A 16,694-nucleotide genomic window follows, 5' to 3' on the forward strand; every position below is an offset into this window, starting at 1 on the left:
AGAGCAGAGCTGGACAGGAGAGAACCCAGACCGCGGAATGGCTACAGGGCAGCCTGCGAGCAGAGCGATGAGAGATGGTAAGAGACGACGCTGGGAGGCAGGCAGGCAGGAGCTGGATGCTGGAGCACCGTGTCAAGGGTTGGGCTCTGTCCTGAGAGCAGTGGGGCCGTTGGAGGCATTTGGCAGGGAGTAACAGAACCAGACCTGTGCTTTGAAATGGTCACTCTGGTGGCAGCATGGACCCTGGACGGGAGGGGTTGTACTGTTGAGGCCATTGATGCAGGCCTGGAGTGATGTTGGCCTGAAAGGTGGGCATGGAGACCGAGAGGAGAGGACCAATTTAGAGGAGGCAGAATCAAAGGAGTTTCCAAACTCAATGCCTAAGGGCATAAGGAAGACCATGGGTTTGGACTCTGAACTCCTGCATGGATTCAAGGTATCATTTCTGAGACAGATAGGAAGAGCAGGTCTGTGGCAAGGTGATGTCAGTTGGGATATTTGTGCCTCTGGGCTAAGCGTGTGTGGGCAGACAGCTTTATCCTGCATCCTTGGCTTCTTCTAGAATCTATATTAAGGGAGTGGGTTGCCCTGGTGTGTCAGAGGCTGGAGCAGGGAGAGATGAGATTGATGCTGAATGCCAGGGCTGGGGGTGAGGAAGGTGACTCATCCCGTTCCCTTTTAGGGATGGGGACGCCGCATTCCTGTTAAGCAGCTTGACCATGGGCTGGCAGCCCCATGAACAAGCTTGGGCTTCGTCCATCTCCTCTGCACGGGGGCGGGGGCCCTGCTTTCTGTGTCTTTGCCGGCTTCTTTCTCTGCTAAAATCCCCAAACCTGGGGCCTGTGTCAGCAGGAGCAACTGGGTTGGTGATAAGTGGGTGCAGTGCTCTGTACAGTCAAGCCTGTGATCTCATTCACTTCTCCTCTCTACCTGATGATTGTGGTACTGTCATCCCATTTTCAAGATGAGGCAAGCAAGCCTCAGGGAGGTTAGAAGTCTTGCTTCAGTCATGTAGCTGTCCACTCTGCCTCCAAGTCCCTTTCCTGAATCCTGTTTTGGCCCCTTGGGAGGCTGAGGCAACTGCTGTCCAAATAGAAGGTGGCAGAGGATAGACAGAGCTCCATGGCGTGGAGGTTCGGGGGCAAGGGTGAAATGGAGGAGATGCAAAACCCATAGGAAGGGGCTGCCCACACACCTACTACAGGACTCCCCAGCCCTGAGAACCCTCATGGCCCTTCACCCAGGGCCTATGAAGTCTAAAGTCAAAGTTGACCAGTCTTCTGGTCAACTTGGACTTTGCTTCTTGGTCCAGAAGCCAGAGGGGACAGTTGCAGCCTGGCTTTTCTCTCCCTGGACAGGCAGATGAAAATACAATAGCCTTTCTGCAGCTCACCACTAGGTCCAGTGTCTGGGGGTTTCAGGTGTCTCTGGTCACCCTCCTGACCACCAGAAGTCCTTCATGGAAGAAGGCAGGGGCTAGAAAGAATGACAACAGTAGCCTGCTCTGCGGTGACACACACATAGCTGGGTTCATGTGACACTGGACTTTGCGGGTTCACAATTTCTGATGCTGGTCACCACCTCTGCCCGTGGATCAGCTCAGGGGTGCAACGCAACAAGACCAACACACGACTCAGGTATTTTCTAACAGGATTTGAGTAAAACTAAATCTTCGTCCCCCCTTATCACTTTGCACACATAAAATTTAATTAGCTTTCAATATATAATCTAAGAAAAAAAAGAAAAGAAATCCTACAGATTCCTCCCACCCCAAATTGTTCTTTGAGAAAGAAAGGAGGTTTATCTCAAGTTTCTTAAGAAAAAATCTATAGGCACACAATGCATTGAAATAACATTCATTACAGGGAGCTGCATGCAAATCGGCTTCTCTAGTCAGAGATGAGGGACAATCGCTTGACCTATTGCAAATCAAAAAACATTTCCCCACCACCTGTATTTTTCAACTGGTTAAGTTTTAAATGAAAGCCCCAACACCCTTTCTGGGAAGGCACATTAACAGAGCCCCAGCTGAAATTTCAACTCAGTCGATGGGAAGATAATTACAAGAAACAAAATGTGAAATTTAAAATCAGGGCACTAATGAAGTCTAAAAATACCAGTGGCCCATCCTTTTGGCTGGCAAGACCTGTTCTTCATGGAGGGGATCTTTTCGTAATTACTTGGCTCCGTGAGAGACCAGGTTGTCATGTCAAACAATAGTAGGAAAAATCGCAGGACTTTAATGAGCTAGATCTCAAGGAGTTCTATGGTGGATCTTATTATAATGCCCGGCAAGCTTTCAGACAGAGAACAGGAGAAAAGGAAAGTTCTTTTTTTTTTAAAGTAGAGTTCTGACTAGTGTTGATGCTCTCGTGTGGGGTCTCTTAGTTCCTGCTCAGAGCCAGCTGCCTGTCATTTAGGAGTGTGAAATCAATTGGACTTCGGAGATGTAAAATCCCTAGGGGCAAAATTAAAAGTGACCCAAATCCAAACCCACGTGGGCTTGTCAGGAAGATGATTCTCACGTAGCAAGTTTCAAAGATTTGGTTTCAAAATTCGGGTTTCTTATTTTAAAAAATATGCAGTTGTTTGACATTAGATCTGACAGATAAATTATAGCTTTAGCAATAAAGGCTTTTAAGATTAGAAATGAAAGGAGAAATTACCTTAAAAAAAAAAAGAAAGAAAGAAAAAACCCACTCAGGCTTGAGTTGGGAGGCATTTGTGCGTGCAGGCTTCATTGTCTTTCTTCACCACAAATACCGGGGGGAGAAATCAGCTGACGAGGGCCGTAAATAGAGAAGAGAATTCAATGTAATTTCTGGGGAAACAGCCAGTTCACTGGAGAACTATGGAAGTTGGTGTGATGGACAGGTCACCAGGTCACCAGCTGGGGAATCTAGTTGGCTCCCCAGAAGGCGGGGCTGTGAACACTTTCTAGGCCCACAGCATTCCCAGGCCTGGTATGGAATTCACACCATAATGGCCAGAAGAGCAAACCCCACCAGGGGCCCCTCTTTCCTCCCTCCTGTCTATGGGCTCAGGCCCATGATAGAGGATGGTTCACTCGTCTGACCCCACATGATATTATAGGCATGGCTCTGCAGAGCCTGCAGGCCCAGCGTGAACAGGAGCTCAGCAGGGACCTGCCTTGACCACCTACATCTTCATGATCTTATGAACTCAGATGCCTAGTGGTGATCAGATGTGCCTACGCCTGGCAGCTTCACGGGGCAGGGTATGTTAAACCCTAAACCAGGAACCGGTCCTGTCTGGGCCAATTACCTTTTTGCACAGAACCAACACCTTTTCCTGGGGGGATGCTTGAAATTGGCAAGGCACCAAAAACTTCATTGGTCTTAGGAGTTTCCCTGGGATGGGGTGAGAGTGGGGTGGACACACACTCCTCCCCCCACCTGATGGTGAGAAGAGGGAAACACTCACGGTGTTTCAGGCCTTGGCACAGCCTTGGGTGTAGCTGGACACCCAGTACCCCGTGTGTCACAGTTGGTGGCATATAAACTGTGGGTAAGTTTTTTTTTTTTTCAAAGGGAGAGGGAGCTTAACCAAAACAATTCAAACCAAAAAAAAAAACCCCAAAAAACAATGTAGTCAATTTTTTAAAAAAGATCTTAAACAAAGCAAGAGTTTACCAAAATTTAGATGTAATTTTCTCATTTAAAACTAGTGCTGATTTCCAAAACAAAGGCAGTCAGGGCTCAATCAGACTGGGAATTAAACCCGACAGAGATCTAGACACTGCTTTGTTGTTGGGATGCTTGACAAAGTCTGGAAATTGCTCGCAGGGATAAAGATAGAGATTCAGGAGAGCAGGCTGGACGAGAATGGCTAGTTGGAGCCCTTACTCTGCTAAGAATCTGGTCTGCAGCCCCCCGCCCCATCTCAGGGTTCGTAAGTAGGGAGGCTGAGGCGTCTCGCCCGAGGTTCACACTTCCTAGACCATCTACTCCTCTTTCAAAGGGAGCCTGGAAGCCCAGCAGAGCAGACCACCCATTATGCATCCTCTTGTCCATACCTGGGTCCAGGCCTGGCTGCCCTGCCTTCCCACTCAGCAGGAGCAGAGGCCCAGCTGAGTGGACCTTGAGGGGATGGGTGAGTCTAGGGGTATGTAAGCTCCCCCCGCCGTCCCCCCAGACTCAGCTGCAGCCCCAGGTCCTCCCAGCTGCTCTGCATCCCGGCTGGCTGCATCCCTAAGTCTGGTCAAGAGTGAGGCTGGTTTGCTGACACCCTCTGCTCTAAGCCTCGGGCCGGGGCCCAGCCTAGAACCATATCCTGGTGTCTTCCCTCCCCTGGCTCTGTTCTCAAGGATCTGGAATGAAAACGGGTCCTGGGGAAGGGGGTTAAATGAAGGCTGGAGGTGCTCTTTCTTGGGGTCTCACAGAACCACCCATGGGTTCTCGAAACCAAACATTCAGCTGCCTCAGGATGGGCCGGGGAGGTGTCTGTGGGGGTGGGGGTGGGGGGGGTCTTCTGGGTCTCATTTCACAGCCCTGAGCTGCTCTCATCCAACGCACAGCAATGGGTGCTTTTCTGGGGGGTGGGGGGGGGGGGGAATGGGCACACAGCCAATTCATGTTCTGTTTTTATGAGTGGAAAATGGAGAAGGCCCCCAAAGGGACTGTTCTAGGGGGCCCTAAGAGGAGGATTTCTGCTCATGCTGCCTGTGGCCTGGCCTTGGGTCAGATGGGAGAATGGGCCAGGGGTCGGGCTGAAGGCAGAAGGCCCCGGACTTGGCAGGCTCTCCCCTCCCTCCTCTGCTTGCCCACCCACATTTTCCTGCCTTCCTTGTGCTGCCCTCCACCTTCCCCTCTGCCTCCCTGGTCTAAGACCCAGCTGTCCTGGGCAGGGAGGCCCCACTGCAGCCTGGATGGAAGCAGTGAAGGACTGCTGGGGAGCTGGGCACCGGGAACCAGGCTCCTGTGCGTGCTGTGTGGTGACCACACACGGGGGCACAGGTGCGGGCACATGGGAGCGTGTGGGCAGCAGGACTTACCTTTGGGGTGCCCGGGGTCCGTGAACTCATACTTTCCCACGCCAATGGTCCGCAGCATCTGCAGCCCGTGGGCCGAGTCTGACGTGGGGGGCCCATTGGTGGTCGGGGCACTGCTGGGGAGAGTGGCAGACGGCTGGGCCGGCGGCGGTGGAGGCAGCAGGGGCCCTGCCATATGGCCGTTGCCCACGGCAGTGGGTCCTGGGCGGGCCACCTGCCCGACGCCGGGCAGTGTGGAGACAGCCAGGGGCTGTGGGCTGGCGTACAGGGCCTGGGCAGGCATGTTGACCACCACGCTGCTCAGCGGCTGTGAGGGCGGCTGTGGGAGTGAGTAGTGGCCTGGCATCAGCGGGAGCTGGGGCCCCACGTGGGGAGGCAGTGAGGGGGTCACCCCGATGACCGGGGCCTGGACGTTCACCGCCGGGCTGAAGGTGGGAGGCTGGGCCACTCCATAGGAGTGTGCAATCAGGGCAGGCTGGCTCCCGGCGGCCACTGTGGTCACCCACGGCCCTGTGCCTGCAAGGGAAATGGAACAGATGTCATCTGCCGGTTACACAATTCACTCAGCAGACACCGACCGACTGCCTCCAGCCCTGGGCCGAGTGCTGGGGTCAGAGAGGTGAACAAGGAGCCTGTGTCCTTGGAGCTCACAGACCAGGAATCCGTGATTAGATGAAGCCCCACTGGGTTGGCCCTCACTAGCTGAGTGATCTTAGGCAAAGCCTTCCATGAGTAGATTCCTCATCTGCCAACTTCACCGAGTTGCTGTGAGCAATGAGATGACACACAGAACGAGGCACCCAATTTTGATAATGAGAGAGGCCGGAGAAAACTAGAAGCTGACAAGTGTCCGTGAAGCAGTGCCAGCAAAATTCTAGAACGGGCTGCTAAGGGGGCTTGTCTCCAAGCCTGTAGAATAGGAAGTGGTGTCGCTGTGAGCTAATATGGTGTCTTTAGGATAAGGCATGCCATCTGACACTCAGTCCTCTGCAGGACTAGTAGGGAGCCTGGAAAACCACATCAGAACTTCAGAGCACAGCTGGTGAAACCTTGGATAACTCCATGGTGAACATATAGAGAGGTAGAGCCACAGAAGTGATTGGCTCATGAGCCAGCGAATGGCCCAGAGGATGCTGGAGACGTCAAGGGAGGTCTCTAGTGATGTGCTCACCTTTTCTATCAGTGATTTGGATGATGGAATGGAAGACGTATGACCAAGTCTGCAGGTGACATCATGTTGGGAGGGTTAGGCACAGGTCAGCAATATAAGCAGGAAAAGATGCGAAGAGTCATACAGGAGGATATGGACATGGTCTTGCTCTTGGGTCCCCCACACCCAGCTGCTTAAGCCAGATTGTGAGGAAACGGACAGAGTAGCCACCTGGACAGCCTTGGGGCCTTACTGATGAGAGAGCATGTGATGTGGTTACCAGCAGAGCAGAAGCGAGGTGAGGCTGCAATCATCGAGGTAGAGGGGTTGAGTGAAGAACCCATTCTTGGGTTCTGTGTGTTGGTTCTGAGGGATGCAAAGAGAGGAATAATGCCCAGGAAGGTGAAGGGACTAGGCTTGAGGGCATGGCTGAAGGATTCAGGGTGTTCCTCCTGCAGAAGACTTGGAGGGGGATGAATGGGGGTCTTTAGATATCTGTAAGGCTGTGGTGTGAATGGCCAAGCTCAGATGTTTTGTGTATTCCAAGGGGAGGCCTGGGATCGATGGGAGATAACAGGGAAGGTTTTTGTTATGGTTGGAGCTGTCCAAAGAAGGCGCGAGATGCTATAGGAGGCGGTAAACCCCCAGTTCCCATTGAGTGGAACCTCTCAGTTCTCATGTAACTGTTGGCAAAGCGAGACCTCACTGGATGGATGACTTAGGAAATTTTATGAATCAGAGTAGTGAGATTTGGGAGTGACTAACCAAAATAACTCAAAGCAGATTCAGAGTCACTCCTATGTCATTCTCTCTCCCTTATTCTTTCCAGTATTTTCTTGAGCAACAGAGAAAGGGATAGAGACACAGCCCAGGGAATTACACACAGCCACACACCCCCTGTCCCTCCTCCGTGTTCTGGGTGCAGCCTGAGGTCTGGGCTGCTGCAGGCCATGGGTCAGGACCTGCTGAGGAGCTCGGCCACCCAGAAGGTCTTGGACACTTCCACCTGCCCCAGCCGGAGGGTAGGTGTCTCCGTCCACCTGAAGTACACACCTGGATTGTCGCTCTCCCTCATCTGTTTGGAGGGCGGCTCATCAGTGTCCCAAGGCGTGGACTGATTGATGGGCGTCTGCCCCCACCGGATGCTGGTCGTGAGTCCCTGGGACTGATTGTCTGCTTTGGAGATGCCGGGGGCCTGGAAAGAAGCAGAGCAGGGGGGTGAATACCCACAGCCTGGCAAGAGTCCTGCCCTGGTGCCCAAACCCCAGCAGTCCTCCAGAGGCAGAGACCTGGCCCTGCATCCAGTCCCTCAAGAGAAGCGCAGAGTGTCTTTGTTCAGTAGCAGCAGCTGTGGCCTCAGCTAAGTTCCTGGCCTCCAGGAACACCCAACCTAACCTGGTGCCTCCCCCATCACCTGAGCTATCAGAAAGGAATGAGAGCTTTGTACTGTGAGAAGTAAAGTTCCCTCAATCCTTGGGTCATTAATAAACCACATCAACCATGGATGGGCAGGTGTTGAGCACCAACTGTATACTCAGTCCAGGCCCAGGAACATCATGTGCCCAGCCTCTGACTTGTGAGAGGACGACTCTCTGATGCATTATCGCCAGGCCCCATCCTACCTCCATGCCAGCCCCCAAGGCCCCCAGCGTCCCACTCCACAGAGGAGGCATGGAAAGTGGGGACTGGGGCCCCTGGGAGGACAGCACAGGTCCTGACACCAGGCCAGAAGGCAGGGAGCATCTTCTCTGGGACCCTCAGCTCCTCCCTACAGAAAGCAGGTGGGCTCTCTGCCCCAGGATCTCATTTACTAATTAATGTATTCAATGAGAAAACCAACCTCAAGGCAGAAACAAACACTAGGACAGCACTGGTCTCCCTGAGCTAACACTTTACCATGGAACATTATATAGTCAATAAAAATCATGCTTACTCCCTAAGGAGATGGCAAAATGTTTACAGTATAATGCTGAATGAGAAAAGTATAACACGTATAACTTCACTGGGTAATATGTGCAGGAAGGAAAAATCCAGGAATGGATTAATATGGAAAAATAGTCTCAGGAATGTCATTCTTGGGTGAAGGGATTAAAGGACACTTTTATTCTTTTGTCCACACCTCAGTTCAGTTCAGATCAGTTCAGTTGCTCAGTCATGTCCGACTCTTTGCGACCCCATGAATCGCAGTACACCAGGCCTCCCTGTCCGTCACCAACTCCCAGAGTCCACTCAAACTCATGTCTATCGAGTTGGTGATGCCATCCAGCCATCTCATCCTCTGTTGTCCCCTTCTCCTCCTGCCCCCAATCCCTCTCAGCATCAGGGTCTTTTCCAAAGAGTCAGCTCTTCATATGAGGTGGCCAAAGTACTGGAGTTTCAGCTTCAGCGTCAGTCCTTCCATTGAACACCCAGGATTGATCTCCTTTAGGATGGACTGGTTGGATCTCCTTGCAGTCCAAGGGACTCTCAAGAGTCTTTTTCAACAACACAGTTCGAAAGCATCAATTTTTCGGGTCTACATCTCTGTATTTGCCAAATTTTCTACTGTGGCCATTCCCAGTATTTATAATATTATAATATTTATAATAAGCAAAAAAAAAAAAAAATCCAAAACACACGTTGGAGAGTCTCCTACTGGGATGTGAGGGGTGAGTCTCAACAAGATAGTTCCAGGAGGACTGACCAGAGCTTGTTTGAGGGTAGCCAGAGCCCAGCCAGGTTGGGGGTAAAGTGTGAGGTGGGGTGTGGGCAGACAGTCATCCACTGGGGACTGTCATAGAAGGCCAAAGGGGCCTCCAGGTGCACCTGCAGGCCTCTCTCAGTGAGGCCACAGTGCTCTGGACTCCTGCTGGAAGCTGCCTCAGTGACCCAGCTGGCGGGGTGGAGGGAGGCAGCGCCCCCTTCTGGGCATCTCTGAGCAGGGGGACTCTTCTCGCCCGGAAGCCAGGAAAAGTCCTGGCAGGTGGGAGGGTGGATGGACAGCCGGGCTCTGATGCCTAATACAGATGACAAACAGCGCCTGCATCAGGGCCTGCTGGGAGGAGCGGAGCGCATCCTATTAGGACCGTAGGCTGCGCTAAGCTAATTGCATTAGGCAGCACTTTATCTCTGGGCTGCATTTCAGATGCTTCGCTTCTGTGAACAACGCAGGAAACAAAGGAAAAGAGTGAATCTCCCGAGGGAGGAACAATTCTGCGGACAAGCTTCCTTATCAGAGGAAGGCCTCTGCCCCATTTCTGTCTGTGGGACAGATGGGAGCTTAGGATAGGCGAGGGGCTTGGGGATTTAGCCGCCCTCACCAATAGTCAGGGAATTTAGGAAACAATAGCTTGGCATCTGCAGCGTCTTTATATAGACGGCTTTCCAGCGTGTCCTGTCTGCAGCACCCCGTCTGTTTCCAGGCTCTGGGGGTGCCGTGGGCTCAGAGGTGCAGAGGTTGCTTCCCTCATAATAAGAGGCATCTGGACCGGGGCGGGGGGTTGGGGGGGAGAAGCCAGTGTGGTGTCCTGTTTGGGGCCCTGTTTTGGGGTTGAAGTTTGAATGTGGAGCCCCCAGGCCCTCTCACCAGTCCCCTCCTTCACTGGCAATACAACAACTCTTTCTGCCAGTAGGGAGCACCACAGCCCCTCCGTGTGGCCTGAAATTCCTGGAGGCCTCCCAGGCTAGAGGCAGGTTTGGTTTTCCAGGTCCTCCTGCAGCCGCCCTTTGTCCTCCAATGAATCAGTATCCAGGGCCCCAGCCTGGTTAACTCGACGGGATGGGGAAGGGCTTTGTGGACCTGGAGCCCCGGGCCTGGTCCTTAGAGGCTGCCACTGCTGCCAGGAGGGGTGGCTGGGATCTCCTCCTTGAGAGTGGGTAAGTGAAAAAGTGAAAGTCACTCAGTGAGGTCTTTGCGACCCCATGGACTTAGCCCTCCTCGGTCCTCTGTCCTTGGAATTCTCCAGGCAAGAATACTGCAATGGGTTGCTATTCCTTTCTCCAACGGATATTCCCGAGCCAGTGATCAAATCTGGTTCTCCTGCATTGCCGGCAGATTCTTTACCATCGGAGCCACCAGGGAGTGGGCAAGCAGAATGTAAAACTTCAGGGGTTTCTGCTGGTCGCTTGTGCCTTTGCTGGCAGTTTGGTTTGCTCTTCAGTTAACTGGGCCCCTGCTCTGTGGTCGGCCCTGCCCCAAGGCACCGGGGACACGCAGTGCCTGAGACTCAGCCATGCCCTTGGGGGTCTGCTCCCCGCTACACAATCTGTGACCCAAGACACACTCCCGAAGGAAGCTGGGAATACAGGGGGGGGGCCCAGGGCACTGGCACAATTGAGCTGTGGCTACAACAGGCCTGCTGTCTGCCTGGGTCTTTCACGGCTCTCACAAGCGAGTTCAACCTACAAGAAAGAGGTTGTGCTGGAGAAGGAAAACAGCCTATTTTTTTCTTTTCTTTAGGAAAGATAAATAAGGACACTCATTCTGCTTGGCAGTAGCAACTTCTGAAGCTATGAGCAATGTGCAGTTCAGGACTTTTTATTTATTTTATTGAATAAATGAACATTCCCTCCTTCACTCCCTCCAGAAAAATACACACGGGTGGTGCTCTTTGCGGAGGCGGCTGGATGCCCAGGTAATGAAGAATGTGGCAGCTGGTGATGTGAGTCAGCTTGGCTGACTGGAGCCCCGTCCTCCTGCAGGGGGGCTCCAGGCCCAATGTAGACTCGAGGTCCCCAGGCTCTGGAGGTTTCTAGGGGAACATGTGTGGGTCTGCACCTCCAGCTCTGAACTCCAAAGGCCAGGCCTCCTTGAGTTTCACTTCTCCTCGCCAGGGGGCTCCACCCCAAGAAGGCACAGACAGGAAGGCCAGACAAGAAGGCCAGGAGAACAGCCTGGGTGAGGGTGGGGGGAGAGGAAGGCAGGGTGAGGAAGCCTCCCCTCTCCCCCTCCCACTGCCATAACCGAGGACATCGCCGACCTTTCCCCAGTGTTCCTGGCCTTGTTCCCATGACATGATGGCCCTCGGCACAGAGGCAGGCGAGGAGAGCCCTCCTTCTGCCTGGCGCCTCCACGTGGCCCTCTCTGCCCATCATTGGCCAAGCAGGCTTCTCTCTGCTTCTCTTTAATGAGATGCTAATGGGATGCATCATTAACGCAGCAGCTTTTAAACCCTGAGCTCTTGTAAATTTTCAAAGGTCACATTTTTACAGTGGCTGACAGCATCCTGGTTCTTTCAGTGGCTGAAGAACACTGAGGACCCCCATCCTTTATGGATGCAGCTCTTTGTGAGGGGCATTGAGGGCTGAGGTGCCTGTTGGTCGGGGAGCTGGGAACCTCCACCTGCGACAAGCCCCCCTCCCCTCCCCCAGGTCCCTGGGTTGTGCTTTTCCAGCTTGGGGAGAACCAGTTACACACTGCCTACAGAGCTGCCCCGGGGCCCTTGCTCCACTTAAGGCTGCAGGTGGTGAAGATGCCTGGCAGCGGGGGTGGGCAAGGGGCTGACCCGCTGGAGGGGCAGCCATGCCTTTCCTTCCAGGAACATCATTTGCTCACCAGGCTGCACACTCGTGAACATGCAACAGCCTCAACAGGCTGCCTCTGCTGATCTGTCCATCCAAAGGGGACCCTTTTTTCTGCGTTGCCCAAAGGTGCCATAGAGGTCAGCAGCATCCCATGTGGTCAAGGAAGTTTGAAAGATGACGGAATGGGACACCCTGGGGCCTTGCCTCACCTCACTTGTTCCCAGCCCTTGCCCCGTGCACATGATGGTCACAGTCTTCAAATGCTGCCCTTCAGGGCCTGCACTGATCTGCACTGGCAGGTGGGCTCCAGAGTGGCAGGGATCCGCTCGGTGCCCGGCCCAGATCCTGCCGGCCTGGTGTAGGTGCCCAGGGAATGCAGGGTCTCTGAGCTTCAGTGCTGGCCAACAGTAGGAGTGTTCATCACTGTTGATTCACAAATGCATGGAGGTATGGCCTGGCCTACACTTTGGGAGAGGGAATAATGGGAGTAACAGAAAAGAGACGTGAAATGGCTTAGAGTGGGAGACCCTGGGACATTTCACTGGGGAGATGTTTCCAGACTGTGGGGGCCTCGTGTGCTATGACCCCAACACTTGCCCTGGCTGCTGCTTGGAAGGTCTAATGCCCCAATCTGCTGACCTCGTGGCCCAATGCCTGAGTATAATAGGAGATGTGGGTGCTGAGGTTGACTCCTGCCCCCGTGGGGCTGGGGGAGAAGCTGAAACTCAGCTTTTCCCACTGTTCACCCAAGGACATCAGGAGCGGGTGAACCAGTGAAGCCCAGAAGTTAGGGAGAGCTGATGTTGGACCACGAAAACTAGGCGGGATTCAACAAGGCCGATGATTTTGGCTAACTTTGCCACCAAAGGAGCCCAGAGCTGCGGGTGCGTTTGCAGTCTGGATACAGTGGATAGAGCTCCAGGGACCACTTCTGGGGGCTCATGCGGGCTTCCTCCCGGAGGAATGACACTACCAGTGTCCAAGTCCTTCTCCTGCCCACGAACCTGCCTCCACAGACGGGAACCTGTGAGTCTCGATGCTCTTGTCGCTTGTGTGTTGTGACAGCACAGGCCGGGACTGCCATCTGCTGAGCGTCCCTGAGAACAGCCGCCCCATCTTCACAGCAGTGAGACTGTTCCCCCAGGGGAGCCAAGCATCCCCCAGCCCTCACCTCACTTTTATCTCTCAGATAACACTCCAGTGTTTAATCCCTCTGGGCCTGAAGCACCACTGGATGCCAAGGTGCACCCCAGCCGGGCGGGGACTGGGGGTGGAAATGGCCTTAGTGAAAACAGGAGCGGCAGGGCGGATAGTCGTGGGAAGCCCGCAGCTGGCCACGCTCCGGGCTTCACCCACAGCCGTGCTTTTAACCTCACGTGCTAAGTCGCTTCAGTCATGTTGGACTCTTTGCGACCCCATGGACTGTAACCCACCAGGCTCCTTTATCCATGGGATTCTCCAGGCACGAATACTGGAGTGGGTTGCCATTTCCACCTCCAAGGGATCTTCCTGAACTTCTTCCAGGGTCAGGATCTTCCTGGATCTTCCTGATCTTCCAGGTGTGTTCAGGGATCCAACCTGCCTCTCTTATGTCTCCTGTCTTGGCAGGCGGATTCTTTACCTCTAGTGCCACCTGGGAAGCCCTTTTATCTCATGCTGCTGCTGTTTCTGCTGCTAAGTTGCTTCAGTCGTGTCTGACTCTGTGCGACCCCATAGACGGCAGCCCACCAGGCTCCGCTGTCCCTGGGATCCTCCAGGCAGAATTATGGCTGGAGAATTATGGCTCCCTATAATTCTCACCTAATTTGGGAAAGAGAGTCTTTGGTGAGACACCCATACAACCCTTGGTTCTGAATTCTAGGGCCCCTTCTGACAAGAGACTGCTGATGTGGCCTGACCCCTGCAATGGGCCTTTGACTCTTTCTTTTTTTTTCTTGCCTTTTGAACACCCCCATCATGCCCCCATCTTGAGGTGGAAGCCAGAACACATGCTCTGCCAGCTTCCCTTGGGGCTGGAGCACAGGCTTGCGCCTGGCTGCTCAGACACCCTGGGGTGTGATTTCGGTCTGGGGGTGCTAGGCGGTATGAGGAAGCCAGCCCAGCTCCGAGTTCACGCTCTGCAGCGGTGGTGGCAGAGGTACATGGGTCTGGAAGCACACACAAGTCTGGTGTCCTGGGCCCAGCAGCAGTGACGAGTGCTCTCATTTCCTTCTCCTTCCCCCTCTGGAGGGTCCTCAGGCTCATCTTGTGGGTTCCCACAGGCTGCTAGCAGATGTGAATGCTCAGGCATCCCTGAGCACCAAGCCCAGGTTGTCCTGGGAATCACCTCCCACCGACTGCCAGCTCCAGGACCCAGCATGGCTGGGCAGCCTGCTCCCTGCAAAGAGTGGACATTTCACCTCCTTTTCAGCATCCCTCCCCCTGCAAGGCATTTAGGGGCTTCATGGTGCCCAGGTCCACCTGTGGGGACTGATGGAGACTGGTTTTTGGTAAACTTATTCAGACTGGGGTGTTGGGAACTTCCCAGGGGCCCTCGAACTATGAAGGTACTCAGGAAGACAATCCTTACTTAATGGTAGAAATTCAGGCTGGGGGTAGGGGAGAGAGAATTTGGTGTCTGAATTTTTTAGATTACAGTTCAGGGGTTTAGACCTAGATGGCTGGCTTTCTAGGACTTGCAGATTATTTATGAGAGCACCACTCCTAAGACCAGACAGGTAGAGTATCGACCACCTCGATGGCAGGGGCCCTCTGACTTATACGAGTGCGTGTAGGAAGATCCTGCTTGTGGTGGGGTTGAGAATGTGGGTCTCTGGATCCCACCTTCAGAGCTTCTGATTCTGTAGGTCTGGGCTGAAGGACCCTCAAATGTGGTCCCCTAACAAGCCTGCCAGGTGATGTGGTCTGTCAACCTTACTCTGGTGGAGGCAACAGCAGTCTTGATGTTCAAGTTCCCAGACCCCTATGCCCCAGTGTGGGGAACTTAAGGGCTGGTGCCTCTGGGCAGGTCACAATTGGGATAGGTTTTGGGGTCTTGCTTATGCGGCTCATGGGAGCCAGACAGGTGACGCTGTTTTCATGGACTACTGTTCACAGCCTAGGTTTCAAGAGGTCAGAAAAACACATTGACAGATACCAATGCTATAAGTTGGTGACCTCTGGGAAGAGCAAATGACACTTATGAGTCTCTCAGTTCTCATTTCAAGATCGCTACCACACTACAAACAAGAAAATAATCACAGTTAAATCCCCTCTTGGGGCCAGAGGAGGCTCTCCCGAACCCCTCCTGCCCTCATTAACCAGGTTGCCCTCTCTGGTCCCCTGAACCCAGGCTGTGCCCTCGGCACCCCCCTCAGAGCAGCGCCATAATGCGCTCTGGGGCCCGATGAAATTTCTAATAATACTAACCAATGATGTGTTAAATTGAGACACTTCTGGCTCGCATGCCAGAAACTGCACGATGGTTTAAAGGACCAGTGCTTACCTTTCTCTATCAATTTGCTGCTAAATTACTGCTTTCGGAGCAACTTACAGAAAAGTAATTCTTTATTTAAATTTTAATTTCAAACTTGTCATTTTAAATATATATTCAGATTCCAATCATATTACTGAATATGATGATGTCTCTGGAGGGCAAGCGTTGCTGCCAGGAGCTAGGTGGGGGCAGAGGACGTCATGGGGGAAGGGGGAAGGGAGCTGAGAAAGGAGGTTGCCACCCCGGGGGGCACTGGGGTGAGGGCATCCTTGTGCTGGGATGGAGACAGAACTGCAGAGGCCAGTGGTCAGACTGTAACCTGGCCTTGTGATCCCAGGAAAATACTTTACGTTGAAACCATCAACTGCTTCCTGTGCCCTCTGTCTCTTGCTGGACCACGCTGAGGATCCAATCAACCATAATGGCTTGGATCACATTTATTGAGTGCTTCCTGGCGGCTCAGAGGGTAAGGAATCTGCAATGCAGGAGACCTGGGTTCAATCCCTGGGGTCAGGAAGATCTCCTGCAGTAGGAAATGGGAACCCACTCCAGTATTCCTGCCTGGAGAATCTCCTGGACAGAGGAGCCTGATGGGCTACAGTCCATGGGACTGCAAAGAGTCGAACACCACTGAGCAACTAACACTAACACATACTCCTACACTCCAGGCATGGGCATGATGTGAGTTCTTTCCTGAGGAAATCTGTGTTCTCACGTTCATTTTACAGATGAGAGTAAGAAGGCCCAGAGAACTCCAGGGACAGCAGAGCCTGCCAGGCTTGGGCGCAAACCTAGGTCTGTTCTGTCCTAAGTCCCTCAGCAGTGCTGTGTGATGGCCAGAGGGCTCCTTGGTCACCTCTCTCCAGACCGCTGCTGCTGTGGCTGACAGCTCCATAAATGGGTTTAGTCATATCAAGGCTGTGTCCACACCACCCTGTTGGGGTTGCCCTTAGAATCCTTCCTCTGGTGTCCGCAGGTATGCCAACCATGGCTTCTCCTTCCCCCACTGTGTCCAGCCCAAGTGGCCCTCCTGCTCTGACAACACCCTGGGGCCAGGAAGCCGGTGAACTTGAACATCAGGACTGTCCTTGCCCTCCCAAAGTGAAGTACATGGACTGCTTCAGCTGGTAGTCTTGTTAAAGAGCCACATTTTGGGGTCCCCTGTCCTAGCCCTTCTGAATCAGAAGCTAGCCTTCTATCACCTCTCCCACTCAGTCAGACCCCCTAGACTCTAACCCACCAATGTGTTCTGCCAACCCCTGCCAGTAAGGTCCTGGCCCCTCCAATGAGGCCAGTTTTTCCATCTCAGACCAGGTCAGCACAAACTGACACCTCCACCCTTCTCCAAAGCTGTCAATGCACGGCCTCCCTTCATATCTCCTCTTGCTTCAGCATCTACACTGCCTCTCCCTCCCTTTCCATCAGCCCCTTCCCCTTGGCTTTCCATCACAAGCACTGAAAGATCCTTATTTACCACTTCACCTGCCATTTCAGCAACCATCTGCCTTCCCCATCCCCTTTTGTGGTTATCCCCTCCTTGGGATTGACACCTGGTA

The 16,694-nt window shown here is 53.3% G+C and overlaps 1 protein-coding gene across 4 annotated transcripts in view; it reads right to left on the bottom strand.

Moving 5' to 3' along the window:
* Positions 1-16,694, bottom strand: part of KLHL29 (kelch like family member 29) — a 327,911-nt gene that overhangs the window by 63,146 nt on the left and 248,071 nt on the right. For all 4 annotated transcript variants that reach the window (XM_070451134.1, XM_020910712.2, XM_070451132.1 and 1 more), the window contains exons 4-5: positions 7,215-7,356; positions 5,015-5,527 (exon numbers count right to left, since the gene is read on the bottom strand). In XM_070451134.1, coding sequence (XP_070307235.1) covers positions 5,015-5,527; positions 7,215-7,356 — 655 coding nt within the window. The remainder of the gene's footprint in view (positions 1-5,014; positions 5,528-7,214; positions 7,357-16,694) is intronic.

This window comes from Odocoileus virginianus, chromosome 2 (assembly GCF_023699985.2).
Source record: "Odocoileus virginianus isolate 20LAN1187 ecotype Illinois chromosome 2, Ovbor_1.2, whole genome shotgun sequence".
In the NCBI taxonomy this organism is placed as follows: Eukaryota; Metazoa; Chordata; class Mammalia; order Artiodactyla; family Cervidae; genus Odocoileus; species Odocoileus virginianus.